The sequence below is a fragment of the Saccopteryx leptura genome, chromosome 2 (assembly GCF_036850995.1).
Source record: "Saccopteryx leptura isolate mSacLep1 chromosome 2, mSacLep1_pri_phased_curated, whole genome shotgun sequence".
Lineage (NCBI taxonomy): Eukaryota > Metazoa > Chordata > Mammalia > Chiroptera > Emballonuridae > Saccopteryx > Saccopteryx leptura.
Window position 1 is genome coordinate 243,301,558 of NC_089504.1, and position 20,684 is coordinate 243,322,241.

Here is a 20,684-nt window from a genome sequence, read left to right on the forward strand (position 1 = left end):
ACCAGGCAGTGGTACAGTGGACAGAGCATCGGCCTGGGACACTGAGGACCCAGGTTCGAAACCCTAAGGTCACTGACTTGAGCGCGGGCTTACCAGCTTGAATGCAGGGTGGCTGGCCTGAGTGTGGGATCATAGACATGACCTCATGGTTGCTGGCTTGAAGCCTAAGGTTGCTGGCTTGAGCAAGGGGTCACTGGGTTGGCTGGGGCCCCACCTCGGTCAAGACACATATGAGAAAGCAATCAATGAACAACTAAGGTGTTGCAACTATGAGATGATGCTTCTTATCTCCCTTCTTATCTGTCCCTGTCTATCTGTCTCTCTTGTGTGCTAAAAACAAAACAAAACACCTTTTAAACAAACTAAAAGCAACCCAATATCCAACAATAGGGGACTGGAAAAAATGTGATGTGTTCACACCATTCAAATATTATAGAGCCATTAAGATTAATAATTAGGTCTATAGGTACCAGCACAGAACTTGAAAATTTTTTAAAGTGGCAGAATAATATATACATTATAAAGCCATGGATGTGAATTCTAAAAACACACCCATCTGACAGTGTTCACATACAGTACAAGTATAAAACCACGGGCAGGAAGGAGACGTGCCAAGCTCTTGACGGTTTCCCCGGGGGAAAGAGGGAGGGGAACGGGATTGGGCAGGGGAACACATGGGACCACAACTTCCTCAGTGCTGTCTTATTTCTTGAAAAAGACAAATGATCTGAAGAAACTCTTTAGAAATATTTTTCCCACTAAGATATCAATGGAAGAGAGGGCAAAATGCAAGAAGCCAGGTTCAGGATGAGAGAAATCAAGCAGGGGGTGGCTTAGCAACTGGTTATACTGTGCTCTAACTAACTCATCTTCAGCAGTCTCTCAGGGGACAAGAAATGGCTGTCATCCCCCACCTTCTGTTGAATTCTCAGGCTCTCCCTCTCAGGAGGCTATGTTCTGAGCCCACAAGCAGCCTTGAATCAGGTCCGACCTACGGGCCAGGCCTCAGCACAGGCCAGCCGGCAGCCTTCAAACTTGAAACAAGGGCAGCAAGTAGTCCAAGTGCGGTCTGGACACTTCCTGCCTGGAACACAGCTCGAGAGTCTCTCTGCCCCTTCCACTTACCTAACGGAAAGTGTGAAGTCTCCAGGGTTGCTTTTACTGGGCCTTGCCAGAAAACTGCCATCAACTCCTCTGGTCAACAGTAGGTTTTCGGCCTCCACGCCAGTGATATTTGGGTGAAACCATCTTGAGAGAGAAGAGAAAGAGAACAATGAACAATGCATTCTGTCAGCACGACATTCTACCCTGTCACCGCTGAAATGCCCAAGTTGAGTGGCTAATGAAAAACAAGTCAAAACCTCCCCTGCCCTGTCCCCTTTTTCTCCTTGGTCACTGCCCCCTCCTTGCCTTCTCTTGGTAAGGGCTAAGAGCCTGCTAGCACAGTAGGCAAGGCTGGGAACATGGGTATTAAGCCAGTCAGTCAGTGGACCAAGCCCAAAATGACAGTCCACATGGTCAGAAGATTGAACAAAGGGAGAGAAACTAAATAAATAAGTAAATAAATAAATAAGCTACTTAACAAATAAGTAAATATATCAAAGACAGTGGGATCCAAGTTTCTCGGTGTTGGAAAGGGAGATACAAATTTGGGAAGGAAGAAAGCCATAATCAACCCTATGGTGTTAGTTAGGAATTGAAGGTATCAATGCAAACTCTAGTTTTTAATATACATATGGAGATAGAGCTACCGATACAGGAATAAAGATGTGAATTACACACATCAAGAGAATCTTAGTCAGCCTTAAAACGGAAGTTCTGTCACACACTACTACATGGGAGAACCTTGGAAACATCAAGCTAAGTGAAATACACTAGTCACAGAAGACAAATACTGTATGATTGTACTTCATACGAGGTACCTGGAGTAGCCAACTTCACTGAGACAGAAAACAGAATGGTGGTTGCCAGGGGCTACAGGGAGGGGAAAGGGGTAGTTAGCATTTGATGGGACAGAATTGCAGTTTGGGAAGATGAAAAAATTCTGGCCCTGGCCGGTTGGCTCAGCGGTAGAGCGTCGGCCTAGCGTGCGGAGGACCCGGGTTCGATTCCCGGCCAGGGCACACAGGAGAAGCGCCCATTTGCTTCTCCACCCCTCCGCCGCACTTTCCCTCTCTGTCTCTCTCTTCCCCTCCTGCAGCCAAGGCTCCATTGGAGCAAAGATGGCCCAGGCGCTGGGGATGGCTCTGTGGCCTCTGCCCCAGGCGCTAGAGTGGCTCTGGTCACAACATGGCGACGCCCAGGATGGGCAGAGCATCGCCCCCTGGTGGGCAGAGCGTCGCCCCTGGTGGGCGTGCCGGGTGGATCCCGGTCGGGCGCATGCGGGAGTCTGTCTGACTGTCTCTCCCTGTTTCCAGCTTCAGAAAAATGGAAAAAAAAAAAAAAATTCTGGAGATGGTGGTGGTGATGGCTGCACAGCACTGTGAATGTACTTAATACCAATAAACTATACTCTTAAAAATAATTAAAATATGGCCCTGGCTGTTTTGCTCAGTGGTAGAACGTTGGCCCAGCGTGTAGATGTTCCAGGTTCAATTCCTGGTCAGGGCACCCAGGAGAGGTGACCATCTGCTACTCCACTTCTCCCCCTCTCTCTTCTCTCTCTCTCTCTCCTTTTCCTCTCCTGCAGGCATGCATGGCTTGATCAGAATGACTGAGTTGGCCCCAGGCACTAAGGCTCCATTGCCTCTGCCTCAGGCACTAAGAGCTTGGTTACTGAGCACTGGAGCAACACCCCAAATGGGCAGAGCATTGCCTCCTAGTGGGTTGGCCAGGTGGATCTCAGTCAGAGCACATGCGGGAGTCAAGTCTCTGCCTCCCCTCCTCTTGCTGAATTAAAAAAAAAAAGTTAAAATGTAATAATAAAAAAATAAATTATAAAACCATTAAAAATAAATTTAAAAATAAATAAAATAAAAATAACAAAATGTGATTTAAAAATTTTAAATGGTTAAAATGATCATTTTATGTTATGTACATTTAACCATAATTTTTAAAAAGATACATGGAGAAAGAGAAAGCTCTCTGCAGTAGAATCACAAAGAATCACACATTAAGTATAGGACAAGTAACATTTGGCAACCATCATAGTAATAGTTCAGGCAAGAATCACCAATAAATGTTTAAACTAACATTGAACATTTCAGGAGAGGTAAAATATTTACAGCAATCCCCACGAAATGCTTATTAATTACATGTTAATAAACAAGTAAAATACACTAACAAAGTTCACAGTAGAGAATTTGATAGATACTATCTTCATCAACTGGTGAAAGTTAACATCACCAGTTCTGACATCACATGTCTCCTGACACGCACTGAGGAGAATAGTGTCACTTGTGTGATTTTCCTGACAAAAATGCGTTACCTAATCTAATTATGAGGCACCTCAGACAAACCCTGAGTGAGTGGCATTCTACTAACTGGCATGTACTCTTCGAAAATGTGAAAACCGTGAACGAAGGCTGGGTGGTCAGATTACAGGCCAATAACCACACACAAGTAACACAATGCAGGGCTCATTCTGATCTGCGTCCTGGAGCAGAGGAAAGGGAGACAAGGGAAAGGAAGGGTTACTGTTGTTTTGTCCTTTGCTATAAAGGACTTTACAAAAGCCATTTGAAAGGGGGATAGGAATTCGATGATAGTACTGTTAAAATGTAAATGTCCCTGATTTTGATGAGCATAGGGTGATGATGTGTGAGTGCCCTTGTTTTTAGGAAATCGACAGAGAAGACTTTTAGAATAATTAGGCATCAAGTCTGCAACTTACTCTCAAATAGTTCAAACGGCATCCGCTTCAAAAACTTCCTCTCTAGTTTCCAGAAAGGTTTCCTTCACAGACTCCAAAAGTCACCAAGATCCGTGTTAACAAGAGTAATTTCTAAAGTCCAAATATCCTGGACCTTTATAGGCTAATTCAATGCTCCCAGGAACATAAGTCAATATTAAAGGTAGAGTCCTGGTACCTTTTAAAAATCAAGTGAACTTTTAAGAGACTGCTCAACAAATAACAGTCCAATTAAAGTGTTTTACAACCGTAAAGGAGACGAGGGCACCAGGGTGAAGGGCTGTCATAAATCGTGCGGAGGACGAGTCCTGCCGCGTTCGGATTAGGACTCGGATCACACAGATGGGTGCACATCTGAGCTCTACCCCTTACTAGCTCTGTGACTTGGTTCTTTTCCCCTCACATTCCTCCTCTGCAAAATGGAAATGATTGTTCGTAGGTTCATTTTAAGACTACAATGAGAATCCATACCCTAGAACATTATTTAGCCATCAAAAAGAATGAAGTACTGATACATGCTACAGTTGAGATGAACCTCAAAATCATGCTAAATAAAAGCTAGACAGCCTAACCCAGTGGTGGCACAGTGGATAGAGCATCGAACCCAGGTTCGAGACCCCGAGAGGTCACCAGTTTGAGTGCGGGATCAACTGGCTTGAGCAAAAGCTCACCAGCTTGGACCCAAGGTCGCTGGCTCGAGCAAGGGGTTACTTGGTCTGTTGAAAACCTGCGGTCAAGGCACGTATGAGAAGTAATCAATGAACAACTAAGGTGTCGCAATGAAAAACTAATGATTGATGCTTCTCATCTCTCTCCCTTCCTGTCTGTCTGTCCCTATCTATCCCTCTCTCTGACTCTCTCTCTGTCTCTGTAAAAAACATAAATAAAATAAAGTGTATTAGTTAAAAAAAAAAAAAGCTAGACACAAAAAGGCCACACGTTATGTGATTCCATTGATGTGAAACGTCCAAAATAAGCAAGTCCGTGGAGACAGAAAGTAGATTAGTGCTTGCATGGGGTGGGATGCAGTGGGGGAAAAAGCTAACCAGGGTTCCTTTTTGAGGTGAAAAAGACATCCTATAATTGTAGTGATCATTGCAGTATGTGCATATACTAAAAACACTGAACTGTATATGTTAAATGAATTAACTGCATGATATGTGAATTATATCTCATTAAAGCGGTTTTTAAAAAATAAAAAAAGAATAAACTGGGATAATAAAAGAGAAGGCTTATTAAATTTATTTATTCAACAAATCTTTACTGAGTGCCTATCCCAGGCATGGCATCTAAGTACTGAGGACATAGCAGTAAGAATAACAGCCCTACCCTCAAGCTTTATACTGGAGGAGACACTTAAGAAATAAAAATAGCCTGGACTGTGGTGGCGCAGTAAATAGATCATGGACCGGTAATGCTTAGGTCACTAGTTCGAAACCCTAGGCTTACCGGGTCAAAGCACATGTGACAAGCAACCAATGAACAACTAAAGTGACGCAACTATGAGTTGGTACTTAAAACTAAATAAAAATTAAAATTAATAAAATGTCAGATGGGCCTGACCAGGCGGTGGCACAGTGGATAGAGCATCGGACTGGGATGCAGAGGACCCAGGTTCGAGACCCAGAGGTCGCCGGCTTGAGCGCGGGCTCATCTGGTTTGAGCAGGGGGCTCGCTAGCTTGGACCCAGGGTCACTGGCTCGAGCAAGAAGTTGCTTGGTCTGCTGAAGGCCTGCAGTCAAGGCACATATGAGAAAGCAATCAATGAACAACTAAGGTGTTGCAACGAAAAACTGATGATTGATGCTTCTCATCGCTCTCCATTCTGCCTGTCTGTCCCTGTCTATCCCTCTCTCTGACTCTCTCTCTGTCTCTGTAAAAAAAAAAAAAGTCAGATGGTGATAAATGCTACAAAGAAGAATAAAGCAGCTGGAGAGGAATAGAGAGACAGCATGGTGGATATTTATATAGAGTGGTTGGGGGGGTTCAGCAATTAAGTAACATTTGATCAGATCTGCAAGAAGCGAGGCAGCAACATGCAGACACATAGGCGAGAAGCAGACCAGGCAAGGAGAGGGGCAAGACCAAGGACGCAGGGATGGACATAGATGACATGCTCACATCCACAAGAGGCCGGTGTGGTTGGAGCGGAACTAGCAAGGGACAGAGGGACAGGATGCGAGTCAATGAAGTAATAAAAAGCCAGATGACGCAGGCCCTAGGATGACACTATAAAACTTCAGCCTTTATTATTTTGTGAAATGGGAAAAGATGGGAGGTTTTCAGCAGAGGAGCAACATTATCTGACATTTTAAAATCATCTTTCAAGCTACCATGCAAGGGAAGCACACAGATCAGTTAAAGCTACTGTGATCAGGCAAGAAATGATGGTGACAATGTGGCAGCAGTCGTGATAAATAGGAAGACTTGAAGGGTAGCCAACAGAATTTCCTAATGGACGACACGTAGGATGGGAAAGAAAGAAAAAGCAAGAATGACTCCTAGGTTTTGGGCCTACGCAACTAGGGTGGAAGTACCACGTATGCAGACGTGGAAAAGGTGGGGAGAGAGAAATCAAATGTTGGATTTGGTGTTAAACAAAACAAAAATCTAGTCCCTGTTGACATCCCTATTGTTTATATAAACTGAAATTTATTTCATTTTTAATTTTTCCTATAGCATCTTACTAAAGTTTGGAGGGGAGAGAGTTTCTAAACATCTTTCTGATTGTCCTCAAGAAATCATCAGGCCAAGATCAAAAAGAAAAAATGTTTGCTTTTGATTGCCTCTGAGAGCTTGTCAGATCAAGACAGAATTTTGCCCAGGGAAAACTCAACCTACATTTATATGATACCTATCATTCCAGCACCCAACACTTTGGCATCCGGTGTGATCATTTAATATCCACTTTTAAAAAAAAATCTTGTCCACAGCTTCTTTGATTGATAGTTCCCACCTAACTCCCTACAGCCCTGGGGAATCAAAAAGTGGTAACAGAGAGCTTCCAGTTATTTATAACTTTTCAAAAAGTATAATTGAAATCTTACATTAACTCTCAATTTGTCTATCTACATAAGCTAATTAAAATGTCAAATCTCTTTTGCTTTTGGCTGCAAAACAATTATGTTACTTAGGTAGTAGTCTGAAGCTAAGTGGCACATATGTCGTCATCTACCAAGAAAAAAGAATGGGAAAACTATTATATAACAAATACAGGTTTGGAAATAAAATTTTTCTAAATATTAGATTTAGGGTAAAAAGAATTAAAAAGATTCCTCAGGATGAAAAGGTTAGAAATCACTAGCACGTGTGACATGTGGTGGCAAAGCTTTATGGATGGGAGTACAGACTCTGGAGCCAGACAAAGCCCAGCTCTGATGATAGCCCTGGCCGGATATCTCTGTTGGTTAGAGCATCATTCCAATACACCAAGATTGTGGGTTCGATCCCCAGTCAGGGGACATACAACATTCAACCAAATGAATGTGTAAATAAATCGATGATTCTTTTTTCTTTCTTTTTTTTTTTTACAGAAACAGAGAGAGAGTCAGAGAGAGGGATAGATAGGGACAGACAGACAGGAATGGAGAGAGATGAGAAGCATCAATCATCAGTTTTTCGTTGCGACACCTTAGTGGTTCATTGATTGCTTTCTCATATGTGCCTTGACCGTGGGCCTTCAGCAGACCGAGTAACCCCTTGCTCGAGCCAGTGACCTTGGGTCCAAGCTGGTGAGCCTTGCTCAAACCAGATGAGCCCGCGCTCAAGCTGGCGACCTCGGGGTCTCGAACCTGGGTCCTCCGCATCCCAGTCCAACACTCTATCCACTGCGCCACCGCCTGGTCAGGCAATGGATGTTTCTTTCTCTCTAAAATCAATAAATTTTAAAAAATTTTTAAAGAAATGTCTCATGCATACACACATATGGTACATACTTATCTATGTGCGCATGTGTGCAAACACACTACTGCCTCCAGGCCCACTTGTGTGAAATACACACACGGAATCCTCCTGATCTACACCCCAGTTTTTTTTTTACTTACTACAACTTGAAGATCTTTCTAGCTCAGTACATTCTTTTTCATACCTACACAATGTTCCATACTATGAAGACAGCATCCATAATTTAATTTCTATTCTAGGACATTAATATTATTTCTAGGTTTTTGTTATTACAAATAACACAAACTCATCCTTCCCAATTATCTTTACACACTTTTACAAGTGAATTTCTAAATTAAGTTTTTAGAAATAAAATTGCTTTGTCAAGACTTTATTTTTTTTATACTTTGACCAATTTGCTAAACTGCGCTCAATGGAAGACACCAATTTCGACTTTTACAAATTGTGTGTGAAAGTCCCTGCTTTCTCTCCCTTTTGCCAGTACTACACGTTACCAAACTCTCTCATCTCTGCCTATCCTTCACAGAAAATGGTCCTGTTCTGGTTTGGAATTATATGTACAACTAAGCACTTTTTCATGATTTCAGTCTACTTTTCCCCCCCTTTTCTGGAGCTCCCAGTGGTCACTGCTCGTTTTCTATTGGATGTTTTTGTTACTGATTTATAGGAGCTCTTGATATAACCAGAAAACAATCCTCTATTACATGTGTGGCAAATCTGCCTTAGGCTTATGCCCTTTTATTCTGCCTGTGGTATCCTTCTCCCCACAGAAATTCACCTGGGCGTGATTCAAGTGAGCAGATTCTCCCCTTCCGGTTGTGCTCAGAAAAACTTAACTCACAGCACTGCAGTGCAACAGAAATAAATTACCATGCATAAATGCATAGTACACAGCCAGCCTGTAAATTTCACCTTAGGAACTAGAGATTTCATTTTTACTCAGGGAAAAATACAATAAAGTCACGGATGTTAACAGCACCTGCAAGGTCTGGCCCCTACTTGACTCTTCTGTCCTGGTGACCTTTCTGTTTCCCTCAAACGTGCAACACGTGGCCTTTACTCTTCCTCTTCCCCACGTTCCGATCCCCCCCACACCCCACCTTCTCTGTGCACCACCAGCTTCGCTGGACGGCACCAACATGGCTTCCAACCACACAGTTCCACATATGCCAGGTTACCACCAAGACAGGCAGCTCCAGGGGGCAGAGAAGCTCTCCAGCTCTCTCCCAGCGTGTGCCTCCAGCCCCTGGCATGGGAGTCACGTCAGCACGTTAGTCCTTATTAAATGTCTGTGGCTGGAAGGGAGGGAGCGAGCAGCCTCGGACTGAACCCCACCACGGCTCTCTCCCGCATCCACGTGGTTCCCCACCTGACCTGGATGATGCCCCAGGAGGACTCCTGCACAGGCAGGAAGAGGCACAGACGTCAGCTGGCCAAGGCTCTCTTCTCAATTAAAACATCAATATTTGGTGATTCAAAATGCCTGGGAAGGCTCTGGGACAACTTTCTGGCTTTTCTTCGGGTGCCTTACACATTCACTTTGAAAATTCTTATTAAAATTACTGGAATTAGTAGCCTACAGATAAGGGGATCTCCTCCTCGGCACCACCAATCGGGTAAGAGCGACTGAGTTCCAGAAATAATGACGTTGAAAGGAGAGGCAGTGACCAACTAACTACTTACACCATCAGCAACTGGCAACGGGAGCTAAGGAAAGGGTGGTCTCTTCACCCATTTATTAAATAAATTCTATTATTTCATCTACAACGTATAATTATACCTATCATGCTATTAAGAGTGAACAGAGGTGCGTGTGCGTGATGTTTACAGGGGCAACTTGGTAACCAGTACTTAGCACAGAGGCTGGACAGAGGAAGGGCTTAATAAACATTTGTTATCACTGTTGTCATCACTATTATTTTTGGTAGAAGACACGCAGGACAGATTCTTCTCCTGCATAATTATGTGAGTTTCACATAGGCCATTTTGACATAGGTACCATTTACATTAATTACACTGCCTTTTCATAAACTTAACTTCATAGCTTCAGGGGCTGTCCCCACATTATTTCTTTAAAAAAAAATTTTAAAGATTTTATTTATTGATTTTAGAGAGAGGAGATAGAGAAAGGCGGGGGAGGAACAGGAAGCATCAACTCATAGTAGTTGCTTCCTGTATGTGCCTTGACCAGGCAAGGCCAGAGTTTTGAACCAGAAATCTGGTTCCAGGTTGTCATTTTACCTCCTGCGCCACCACAAGTTATGCTTAAAAGGAAGCCTTTTCTTTTCTTTTTTTAGATTTTATTTATTCATTTTAGAGAAGAGAGAGGGAGAGATAAGGAAAAGAGAAGGGGGGAGGAACAGGAAGCATTAACTCCCACGTGTTTGTTGACCGGCTAAGTCCAGGGTTTCAAACCAGCAACCTCAGCGGTCCAAGTTGATGCTTTAGCCACTGCACCATTACAGGCCAGGCCCTACATTATTTCAAAGGGCAAAGAATTAAAAATTAAATGTTCTAGCCTGATCAGGCTGTGGCGCAGTGGATGGAGTGTTGGACTGGGATGCAGAGGACCCAGGTTTGAAATCCTGAAGTCACTGGCTTGAACGCAGGGTCATTCAGCTTGAGCATGGGCTCACCAGCTTGAGTATGGGATCATGAACATGACCCCATGGTCACTGGCTTGAAGCCCAACGTCGCTGGCTTGATCCCAAGGTCACTGACTTGAGCAAAGGGTAGCACACTCTGCTGTAGCCCCCCAGTCAAGGCACATATGAGAAAGCAATCATTGAAAAACTAAGGTGCCTCGGCCTGACCTGTGGTAGCACAGTGGATAAAGCGTCGACCTGGAAATGCTGAGGTCGCGGTTCGAAACCCTGGGCTTGCCTGGTCAAGGCACATATGGGAGTTGATGCTTCCTGCTCCTCCTCCCCTTCTCTCTCTCTCTCTCTCTCTCTCTCTCTCTCTCTCTCTCCCCCCCCCTCTCTCTCCTATCTAAAATGAATAAATAAAATAAATTTTGAAAAAAATAATAAAAAATAGAAAAACTAAGGTGCCTCAACAAAGAGTTGATGCTTCTTATATCTCTCCCTTCCTGTCTGTCTGTCCCTATCTGTCCCTCTCTCTGTCCCTGTCAAAAAATAAAAAAATATTTTTTTTTAAATTAAAAGTTCTATTCCATAACCCATCTACTTGAACTTTGATAGAGTATAAATTCTCCTTCCTTAGATTTTTTTTCAAAAAGCATTTATAATTATCTAAAATTGTTTCTCGGCCCTGACGGGTTGGCTCAGCGGAAGAGCGTCAGCCTGGTGTGTGGAAGTCCCAGGTTTGATTCCCGGCCAGGGCACACAGGAGAAGCACCCATCTCCTTCTCCACCCTTCCCCTTCTCTCTTCTCTCTCTCTCTCTCTCTCTCTCTCTCTCTCTCTCTCTTCCCCTCTCACAGACAAGGCTCCATTGGAGCAAAGTTGGCCTGGGCGCTGAGGACAGCTCCATGGCCTCCACCTCAGGCGCTAGAATGGCTCCGGTTGCAAAGGAGCAATGCTCCAGATGGGCAGAGCATCGGCCCCTAGTGGGCATGCCAGGTGGTCAGGCGCATGCGGGAGTCTCTCTGTCTCCCCACTTCTCACTACAGAAAAATTTTTTAAAATTTTCTTTCCCAATTATACATTTAATATTCATGTCTAATCACTGACAATTTTGTGAATTATAGTATGCCTGTGACTTAATAAGGAGCAGATAGAGCACATTCAACCCCTGAGACTGCAGTGAAGGTCAAGAACAGTGGGATTAACAGAATTAATATTACATTACAGCGCTGGCCTCCAGGGTTATAAACATTTGCAATATTGGGTATGAAGGCCACACCTCTCTAAGCCCCACTCCATCTCCCATCTAATGTGAATGCAAAGAACAGAGATGGGGGGTATGTAAATGAACCTGTATTACCTGAAAGAAGAGGGAAAGGCAAATTAGCATGGCTCCATTTGACTTTAACAAGGTGATTAATACAGTGTGTCCTGACAGGACGAGAAGAAACATAAATGTCCAGTGTCCCTCTCCCCACATGTATACAATAGGTGCTTGTTGAAGAGCTGTTGAATGAATACATTTGTGGGAAGTGAAGAAAAACCAGGTAGGCTAAAACACTGAGAGGTGGAGGTAGGGAGGAGAAAAAGTCACATGGAGACAGGGGAGGGGAGGGACCGCATCCTCCTCTTGCAGGCTTTTAACATCTATCTGCAAACCTGCCAGCCTGACCCTTCCTCCCGACCAGTCATACTCTGGTCATTGTCTCATTAGTAAGGATCTCGGGTTGTAACATGCTGCAGGTGGGTAACACTCAGCTCACAGAAAGCGCTGAAAGCACACTCACCACCACCACCACCACCACTTGTGAAAAAAGAGCCTCAAATCAATGTCTAAACAAAACGTCTAAAACACATGAGCTCTGTGCTGAGTGGGCTTGAAGAAACGAGACAGAATTCCTGCCTGCAAGAGTTTATAAACCCAAACCGTTTGCCAGGAAATCACATCAGAAATCAAATTCACTCATTAGCGAATGCAGATTCTGCAAAGACTGAGCTCTCTGAAGCTAGGAACTTACTTATATCAAGTGAGTCCTTTAAAAAAATGCTGATGGACCAAAAATAAAATATAATGACGCTGAATATTTTGTTTTATCTATGCCCTCCCTTCCCCCAGTAATGTGGGGAAACAGTCAAGCAGGCCAATAATTTCAGGAACTTATTCTCAAGGCAGCTATGCCTAGAAGGGAGTTTAAACCAGAGACCCAAAGTCTAATTTCAGTTTCTTGCCTCAATATAAAGTGACACTGGGTATATCTTTCTTACTCATAGCTCCAGAACCATCATTATCTTTGTCCTCGGGAAGAAAGTTTAGAGTTTGTTTCTGCAAATTATAAGAATTTTCATCATTTCTGATTAAAATTCAATATTCTATAGGAAAAGGATAAGTCATGAAGAAAGGGGCGGCCAATAGAGACAAGCGTTCTAAGTAGCAGAGGCTAGGGAAAAAAGCTGTTAGTTAAGGCAGCTTTTTGTTCTTTTTTTTTTTTTTTAATTATTTTATTTTTTTTTATTTTAGAGAGGAGAGAGAGAGAGAGACAGAGAGAGAGACAGGGGGGAGGAGCTGGAAGCATCAACTCATATGTGCCTTGACCAGGCAAGCCCAGGGTTTTGAACCGGCGACCTCAGCATTTCCAGGTCGACGCTTTATCCACTGCACCACCACAGGTCAGGCAAGGCAGCTTTTTAATGGTACTGGACAGCTATGTCTTTTAAATAATAACCTTCTCATGGAGTTTCACTAGTCAGCATCTCTGCCCTGTTGACAAGACAATAAAGGGAAGGTGCCTCCAAAAGTCTTTCCACAAATGGCTTCTCACTTAGTTCAAGGCCTCTCTCTCGCCTGTCTGCTCTCAGAGTCCACTCCGGCCTCCTACTACGCCTCACATCAGCCAAAGCGATGCTTTTACACAGATCAGCCCATGCTACTCTCCTGATCACATCCTTCCGTGATTCTGCACTGCTCTTAAAATACAATCCCTACTACTCTCTGTGATCCACAGGATACTGAGGACCTTAACATTCCCTGTGTGGTCTAGTCGCCACCTATGTCCTCAGTCTCATGGCTCCTGCATGTGCTCCCTTCTGTTCTTCAAGCACTCCAAGGACTTCCCCCACCTCAACACTTTCTCATTTGCTGTTTCCTAACACCTGGAATACCCACCGCCTACTACACACACTGCCTGGTGCTTCGCGATCCCACACTCAATAGTTCTTGAATGAATGGATCCATGTTTCATTAAAGTGGGTCAATGGGATAATCAAGACTTGAATCTATAGTCCTTTATCTTTAAAATAAACATGTTGCATGGGTGTATATGTATATGCATATGTGTATAAACAGACAAATATAAACAGTGTGTCTGCATGTATATATCAGATACAAGTATTTGTAACATTTGTATAGTCTGAACAGTAATATTCTATTGATATATTGACAAATTTCCATTTCAGTTTGGTGCTACCTTCATAAAACTCATTTGAGGCCTGCATGCAAAGCCTGTCTCCCTCTCTAAATTCAATGGTCTGTGCAAACATGAACTGTATTTCACATTTCAGTGTTGCCTGGAATCACAGCACAGACAAGTGTGCTAAATACACGCCAACCCGTCCAATACCCGGTAATGAACAGGGCTGCATTTTAGTGTGTTTGAATCCATCTCTGGGGTCTCAAACCCTTGGTTGCCATCTACACCTCACACAGAACCTGCCAAACATCAGCATTTGACTTTGTGTACTCCCCGCCACAGCTGAGTCGGCCAAACTCCTGGCGATCCTACGAATGAGTGATGTCCCCAAGGTCTGTCTTCAACAGCCCTTGCTCAGCTCCTGCGGGCTCACGCCTCCGGCTTCTTCTTTTATGGAGTCAATCCATCTCATATTCGGTCTCCCTCCTTTCCCGCTGCCTTCTATTTTCCCCAGCATTATTGTCCTTTCCAAAGAACCCTCCCTTCTCATCATGTGCTAGAAGGAGGACGGCTTCAGTTTTGTCACTTGTGCCTCTAGCGATGTTTCAGGCCTAATTTGCTCTCAGACCTACTCCTTCATCTTTCTGGCTGCCCAGTGCGTCCCCAGAGCTTTCCTCCAACACCATCCTTCAAGTGAATCAATTTATTTTCTATTCGCCTTTACTCGCCTTATTTGTCTTTCCTTTCCTTAAAAAGGTCAACACTGAATGGCAAGGGCTGTCTGTTTTTCCCAAAGGGAAAGAGGAATAAGCACAGTGTCCTCTATTGTTCTGTTGAGTAACAAATACAACAGGAGCTGGCTCTGCTTTCCCAGGATCCTGCCCGCCTCACTAACAGTCTCCACATTGACCATGTGCAGGAAGGGTAAGTAATCTTAGCGGTGGCCCTTGCACTTGAGCAGTTCTGGCCAAAACCCTGCACTTACAGCGGGTCGCAACATTAGAATAAAGACAAACACGTTTCAACGGGGAAGACACAGAACTGTTATTTTCCAGCAAGGCAAGTTTATTTATTCCCATAGGAGATAAACAAACATGGCCACCAGGGAGAGCCTGGGACAAGACGTACTTGACCTGCAATAGATAAACCAAAAGCCAAGAGTCCCAGGACAAGCTAAATTTTCTGCTCCACTCAGCTCAAGTCATAGTACATTACATCCTTCCATGGAACAAAATCAAATGTCAAGGATGTGGCACGTGCTGAAGGAAGATGGAAAATACAGCCAGGGTTGTCAGCTTAACAAGGCGGAGGAGGGCAGACAAGTAATCTCAAAATCTAAATTCGGGCCTGACCTGTGGTGGCGCAGTGGATAAAGCGTCGACCTGGAAATGCTGAGGTTGCCGGTTCGAAACCCTGGCCTTGCCTGGTCAAGGCACATATGGGAGTTGATGCTTCCAGCTCCTCCCCACCTTCTCTCTCTGTTTCTCTTTCCTCTCTCTCTCCCTCTCTGTCTCTCTCTCTCCCCTCTAAAATGAATAAAAAAAATAAATAAAAAAAAATCTAAATTCGGTACGACAATCGCTGAGTTATCTGGGGAAATGTCATTTAATTTCTCAGTGTCTTCCTTTCTGTACCTATGATGTTGAGAGTTATCAGTTTACTGAATACACTGACATTTTAATTACTGAATGTGTACAAAATCTAAACCCTAAACATGCTAACCAAAAAGAATTATTTTAGCCCTGCCCAGGTAGCTCAGTTGACTAGAGCACCCTCCTGGTATGCCAAGGTTGCAGGTTTGACCCCCAGTCAGGGCACATATAAGAATCAGCCAATGAATGCAAAAATAAGTGGAACAAATTGATGTTACTTTCTCTCTCTCTTTCTCTCTCTCTAAAAATCAATCAATTAATAAAAATTAATAATTAAGCAAAACAAATTCAGAATAATACCTGTCATTCAGGAGTCAGTTCCTAAGATCATTTCTTCAGCAAGACTCTTCCTAAACCTCTTATCAAAACTAACCACATTCTCCCCATTTCTGGTTTATTTTTTCCCCGGCCAGTAGTTTTTACTTACGACCTGAAACTGTCTTACTTATTCATGTGTTTGTCTACTTTCTCTCCCAGCTGTAAGAATAGCAAGCTTTGCCCACTTTATTGTTTCAATCTGCCTGGTTGAATAACTACTTGTTGAATGAATTAGTACGAAGGTTAAAAATAATTTGGAAAGAAGCCTGACCTGCGGTAGCGCAGTGGATAAAGCATCAACCTGGAATGCTGAGGTTGCCAGTTAGAAACCCCGAACTTGCCCGGTCCAGGCACATTTAAGAAGCAACTTCTACGAGTTGATGCTTCCCGTTCCTCCCCACTCTTGCTTCTCTTTCTGTCTCTCTCTCTCTCTCCTCCCTCTAAAAATTAATAAGTAAAAAATATTTTTAAAAAATAATAATTTGAAAAAGAAGGATGAAGTTGGAAGACGAACACTCTGACTTCAAGACTTGTTATAAAGCTACACTAACCAAGACCATATGGTATTAGCATAAGGATAGACAAATAGATCAATGTAACAGAATAGAGTGCAGAAATAGACCCACATATAAATGGACAACTGCTTTTCAACAAAGGCAGTCTTTTCAACAAATGGTGCTGAACAACTGGATATCCATACGTCAAAAAGAGAACATGCATCCATACCTCATACCACATATAAAAATCAACTCAAAGTCAATCAGAAACCTAAAACTATTAACACTCGTAGAAAACATTTGAGACCTTGGGTTAAGCAAAGATTTTTTAGTAATGACACCAAAAGTACTATCCATTGGATACATTGGACCTCATCCAAATTATAAACCTGTTCTTCAAAAGACACTGTTTAAAAAAAGTGAAAAGACAAGCCACAGCCTAAGAGAAAATATTTGCAATGCTGATAAAGGACTTGTATCCAGAATAAAGAACTCTCAAATCTCAATGCTACGAAAACAATTAAATTTAAAAAAGGGAAAATATTTGATCAACTAACCACATACCAAAGAAGATAGTATAGACAGTAAATAAGCACATGAAAAAATGATCAACATGATTAGTCACCAAGGAAAATACAAATTAAAACCACAGTAAGATATCATGACACACCCATTAAAATGGCTAAAATTTAAAAACTGATCATACCAAGTGCTGACTAGTATGTGGAAGAACTGTAACTCATATATACTGCTGGTGGGCATGTAAATGGTATACCACTTTGAAAAAGTTTGGCAATTTACGGAAAAGTGAAATATACATCTATTATATATATGACACAGCCATACCACTGATAGGTGTTCACTGATATGTTCATATAAACTCTTGTACATGATTGATCAAAGCAGATTAGTGATAGCCAAACTCGGAAAACAACCCAAATGTCCATCAACAGGTGGATGGATAAACAATTGGTGGTATGTCCATACAATGTCATATTGCTAAGCAATAAAATCAAGTAATGAACTATTTGACTCATACTATAATATGGATAAATCTCAACATAACTATGCTGAGCATAAAAAGCCACATACAAAATTCTGTTAATATAAAATTCTAGGGAATGCAAACTAATGTGTAGGGACATGAAGCAGACAGTGGCTGCCTGACAAGGAAAGGATTATAAAGGTCACAGGAACAATCTCAAACAGTGATGGATAAGTTCGTTATCTTGATTGTGGGGATGGTTTTACAAGTGTATACATATGTCAAAATGTATCAAATTGTACACTTAAATAGATGCAATTTATTACATGTCATTTACACCTCAATAAAGCTGGTTAAAAATAATAAAACAGACGTACAATCTGAAAAAAGATAATTCCCAATTATGTGTGTTATGTTCATAATTTGCCTTTTTAGATGGCAAATATATTTTTTAAATTTATTTATTGTTTGTTTTTGGTTTTTTTTAGAGAGAGAGACATAAACATCGATCTGTTCCTTTATGTGCCTTGACCGGGAACCAAACCCGCAACCTCTGCACATCAGGTCAACACTCTAACCAACTATCTGGTCAGGGTCAGGCATTTCTTTTTTAGAACAGGTGAGTCAGGGAAGGCTGGAAGAGAGGAGGAATTACTCCATTTCAAACTGTCATCTTTATCACTTGCTGCTTTGGCTATACCGATACTTCCCTGCTTTTATCTAGACTAACAAGTTGGACAACATAGGGTCTATTACTACCCTGCCACAGTCCCCAGTCATTTTGTCTCCTAAAGAAGCAGATCCTGCCTGACCTGTGGTGGTGCAGTGGGATAAAGCCTCGATCTGGATGGAACACTGAGGTCGCCGGTTCGAAACCCTGGGCTTGCCTGGTCAAGGCATATATGGGAAGTTGATGCTTCCTGTTCCTCCTCCCTCTCTTTCTCTCTCCTCTCTGAAAATTGAATAAATAAAGTCTTTAAAAAAATAATAATCTTTAGCCTGGCCAGGCGGTGGCGCAGTGGATAGAGTGTCAGACTGGGATGCGGAAGACCCAGGTTCGAGACCCCGAAGTTGCCAGCTTGAGCACGAGCTCATCTGGGTTGAGCAAAAAAAACTCAGCAGCTTGGACCTAAGGTCCCTGAGCAAGGGGTCACTCGGTCTGCTGAAGGCCCACGGTCAAGGCACATATGAGAAAGCAATCAATGAACAACTAAGGTGTCGCAACAAGACACTGATGATTGATGCTTCTCATCTCTCTCCATTCCTGTCTGTCCCTGTCTATCCCTCTGACTCTCTCTCTGTCCCTGTAAAAAAAAAAAAAAAAAAAAAAAAATCTTTAAAGAAGCAGATCCTCACTTGCCTAAAAAGCAGACACAAGGAACAAAAGGCTCAATGACTATTTGACAGATTAAAGAATAGGCAACTACTTTCTTTAAAACCTCCCTAAAGATTTACAACATTTGGGTCTATACACAGTTCTATTGAAATGCAGTTATATACAACCTAGATCTGTAAGCACTTGCCAACCAGATCTGTCCAAGTCACTTCCTAAGTTTCTAGTTTTCGTTCCAGATCCACCAATGAATAATGTGCAGGTGTATTTTGAGAAAACATTCCTAACATTTTGAAAAGTTTCTCATTCAAATAACCACAACAGCTTGAAACAGTTTTTCAAATGTCTAAGCTGTTGACCATACCAGGACAATCAAGACTAAACAATGAGTCCTATACGTGAATTGTATGTAAAGAGTGGCTATCCACAATAGCAGGATCATCATCTGAAAACAGGTCACACAACTGTTTAACAACAGAATTATGGCTTAAAAATGATTAGCAATAGTTATACAATAATAAGAGGAACACGGTGATTAAGAGTGGGGATTCTGGCTCCACCACTTACTGGCTGAGTGACCTTAGGCAAGTTGCCTAACTTCTGAAACTCAGTTTACTCATCTTTAAAAAGGAGATCATAGTACCTAGCTCATAGGGTTATAGTGAAGACTAAATATGTTTGGCTTACAAAAACAGCTTAATAAACGTTAGCTATTAGTATTACCCTGAACTTCCAAAGGATTTCATTAATTCACAAATTCTCCTTCTGACTCGTAGGTTCAGATCCTGTCATTTATTAGCATGTTACGTCTGAGCCTCAGTTTCCACATTCGTAAAACGGAGGTTGATTAATGTTACCTAACTTTTAAGGTTGTCTTGAAGGATTAAATAACTCGAGACACAGCTCCTTTCCCTTCCATTTCTCAAAGCGAAGATCGCAGAGGAAGGAAATACTTCTAATAGCTGCAGATACAGTCAGTTTTTCCATTTCTGGCACGTGAAACGGGGGATGGGCGTGATGCAAAGACGCATAGAGAGGGGTCAGGGATTCTGAGTGAAGCCCCCAGGCGAGCGAGAGAGGCAGTGACCTCGAGCAGCTCCAGCGTCGGGGGCCCGGTCTCGCGCAACACCCCCTCTCCCCTCCCGTGTACCGGGGCCAGGAGCCTCCCCGAGTGAGCGGGGTTATTTCGGAATCACCATGAGGCAATTCTCATGAGGCAATGGGTCAGGAATGCGGCGCCGAGCCGGGCTGCTGGCGTCCGCCGTTCCCGCGGCGGTTCTACCTGCCTCCGTCCGGACCGGCATCTCCAGGGCTGCTGGAGCCGGAACTCGGGGAGGCAGGAAATGAATGGGGACCAAAGGGGTGGGGGCGCGGTGGGGCCGGGCCCGGGCCCCGGCCCCGGGAGAGCAAGGAGGTTGGGAGGAAGCCTGCCCTGTCCCCTAGGCGAGCGGCTGAAGCCCGGCCGGGGCGCCCCCTCCCGGGCAGGGCTGGCCGAACGCGACAGGGGCCGGGCCGAGGCCCGCGCCGAGCCCCCCGGGGCTCCTCACCTCCGCGATGTCATGTTCCTCCCGCCCTCCGGCTCCGCGACGGACCCGCTCCTTGCTCAGGCTCCTCTGGGCCCGGTCACCATCGGGATGGCCCGAGGGAGGCCCGCTCGGGACCGGTCGCGGGGCAGAGCCAGCCGGCCGCGCGCAGACCCCCCTCCAGGCCTGGGGTTCCCGGAGACTGTGCAGCCGCCCCCCAAACCCCGTTCGCTCCTCCTCCTCCCCCGCCCTTCGTCGCCGGCGCCATCGTGACGTCACCCGCGCGTCGCCCGCAACTTCCTGCTTCCAGTCGTCGGGTACCGACCGACGGCTAATAATGGGAGTTTGGTGTCTCGGTGGAGCCGCCACCTCCCAGTCCCCAAAGCACCTCACGTCCTCCTTTAGACCTTGGCTGCAGGACGTGCTCACTTTTGTCCTCACTGCCAGGAACCCATCGCTTCCGCTCCCATCATGTCAATTTCCATCCCTGCGCCCACTGCCAAATCCAGTAATTTCATTCATTTCATTCCCACAAATCGCCACTCTGCTCAAGGAGCTATATAACCTTTGGAAAGTTGCTTAATTTCTCTGAGCCTCGATTTCCTTCATTCTTTCATTTCTTTAAAATG

At 43.8% G+C, this 20,684-nt stretch overlaps 1 protein-coding gene across 1 annotated transcript in view; it reads right to left on the minus strand.

The window, feature by feature from the left end:
* PTPN11 (protein tyrosine phosphatase non-receptor type 11) overlaps window positions 1-20,306 on the minus strand; it is an 85,951-nt gene extending 65,645 nt beyond the window's left edge. The window contains exons 1-2 of the mRNA XM_066370870.1: window positions 20,080-20,306; window positions 1,126-1,248 (exon numbers count right to left, since the gene is read on the minus strand). Of these exons, the coding sequence (XP_066226967.1) occupies window positions 1,126-1,248; window positions 20,080-20,093 (137 nt within the window). The 5' untranslated portion in view covers window positions 20,094-20,306. The remainder of the gene's footprint in view (window positions 1-1,125; window positions 1,249-20,079) is intronic.
* Window positions 20,307-20,684: the final 378 nt, after the last annotated feature.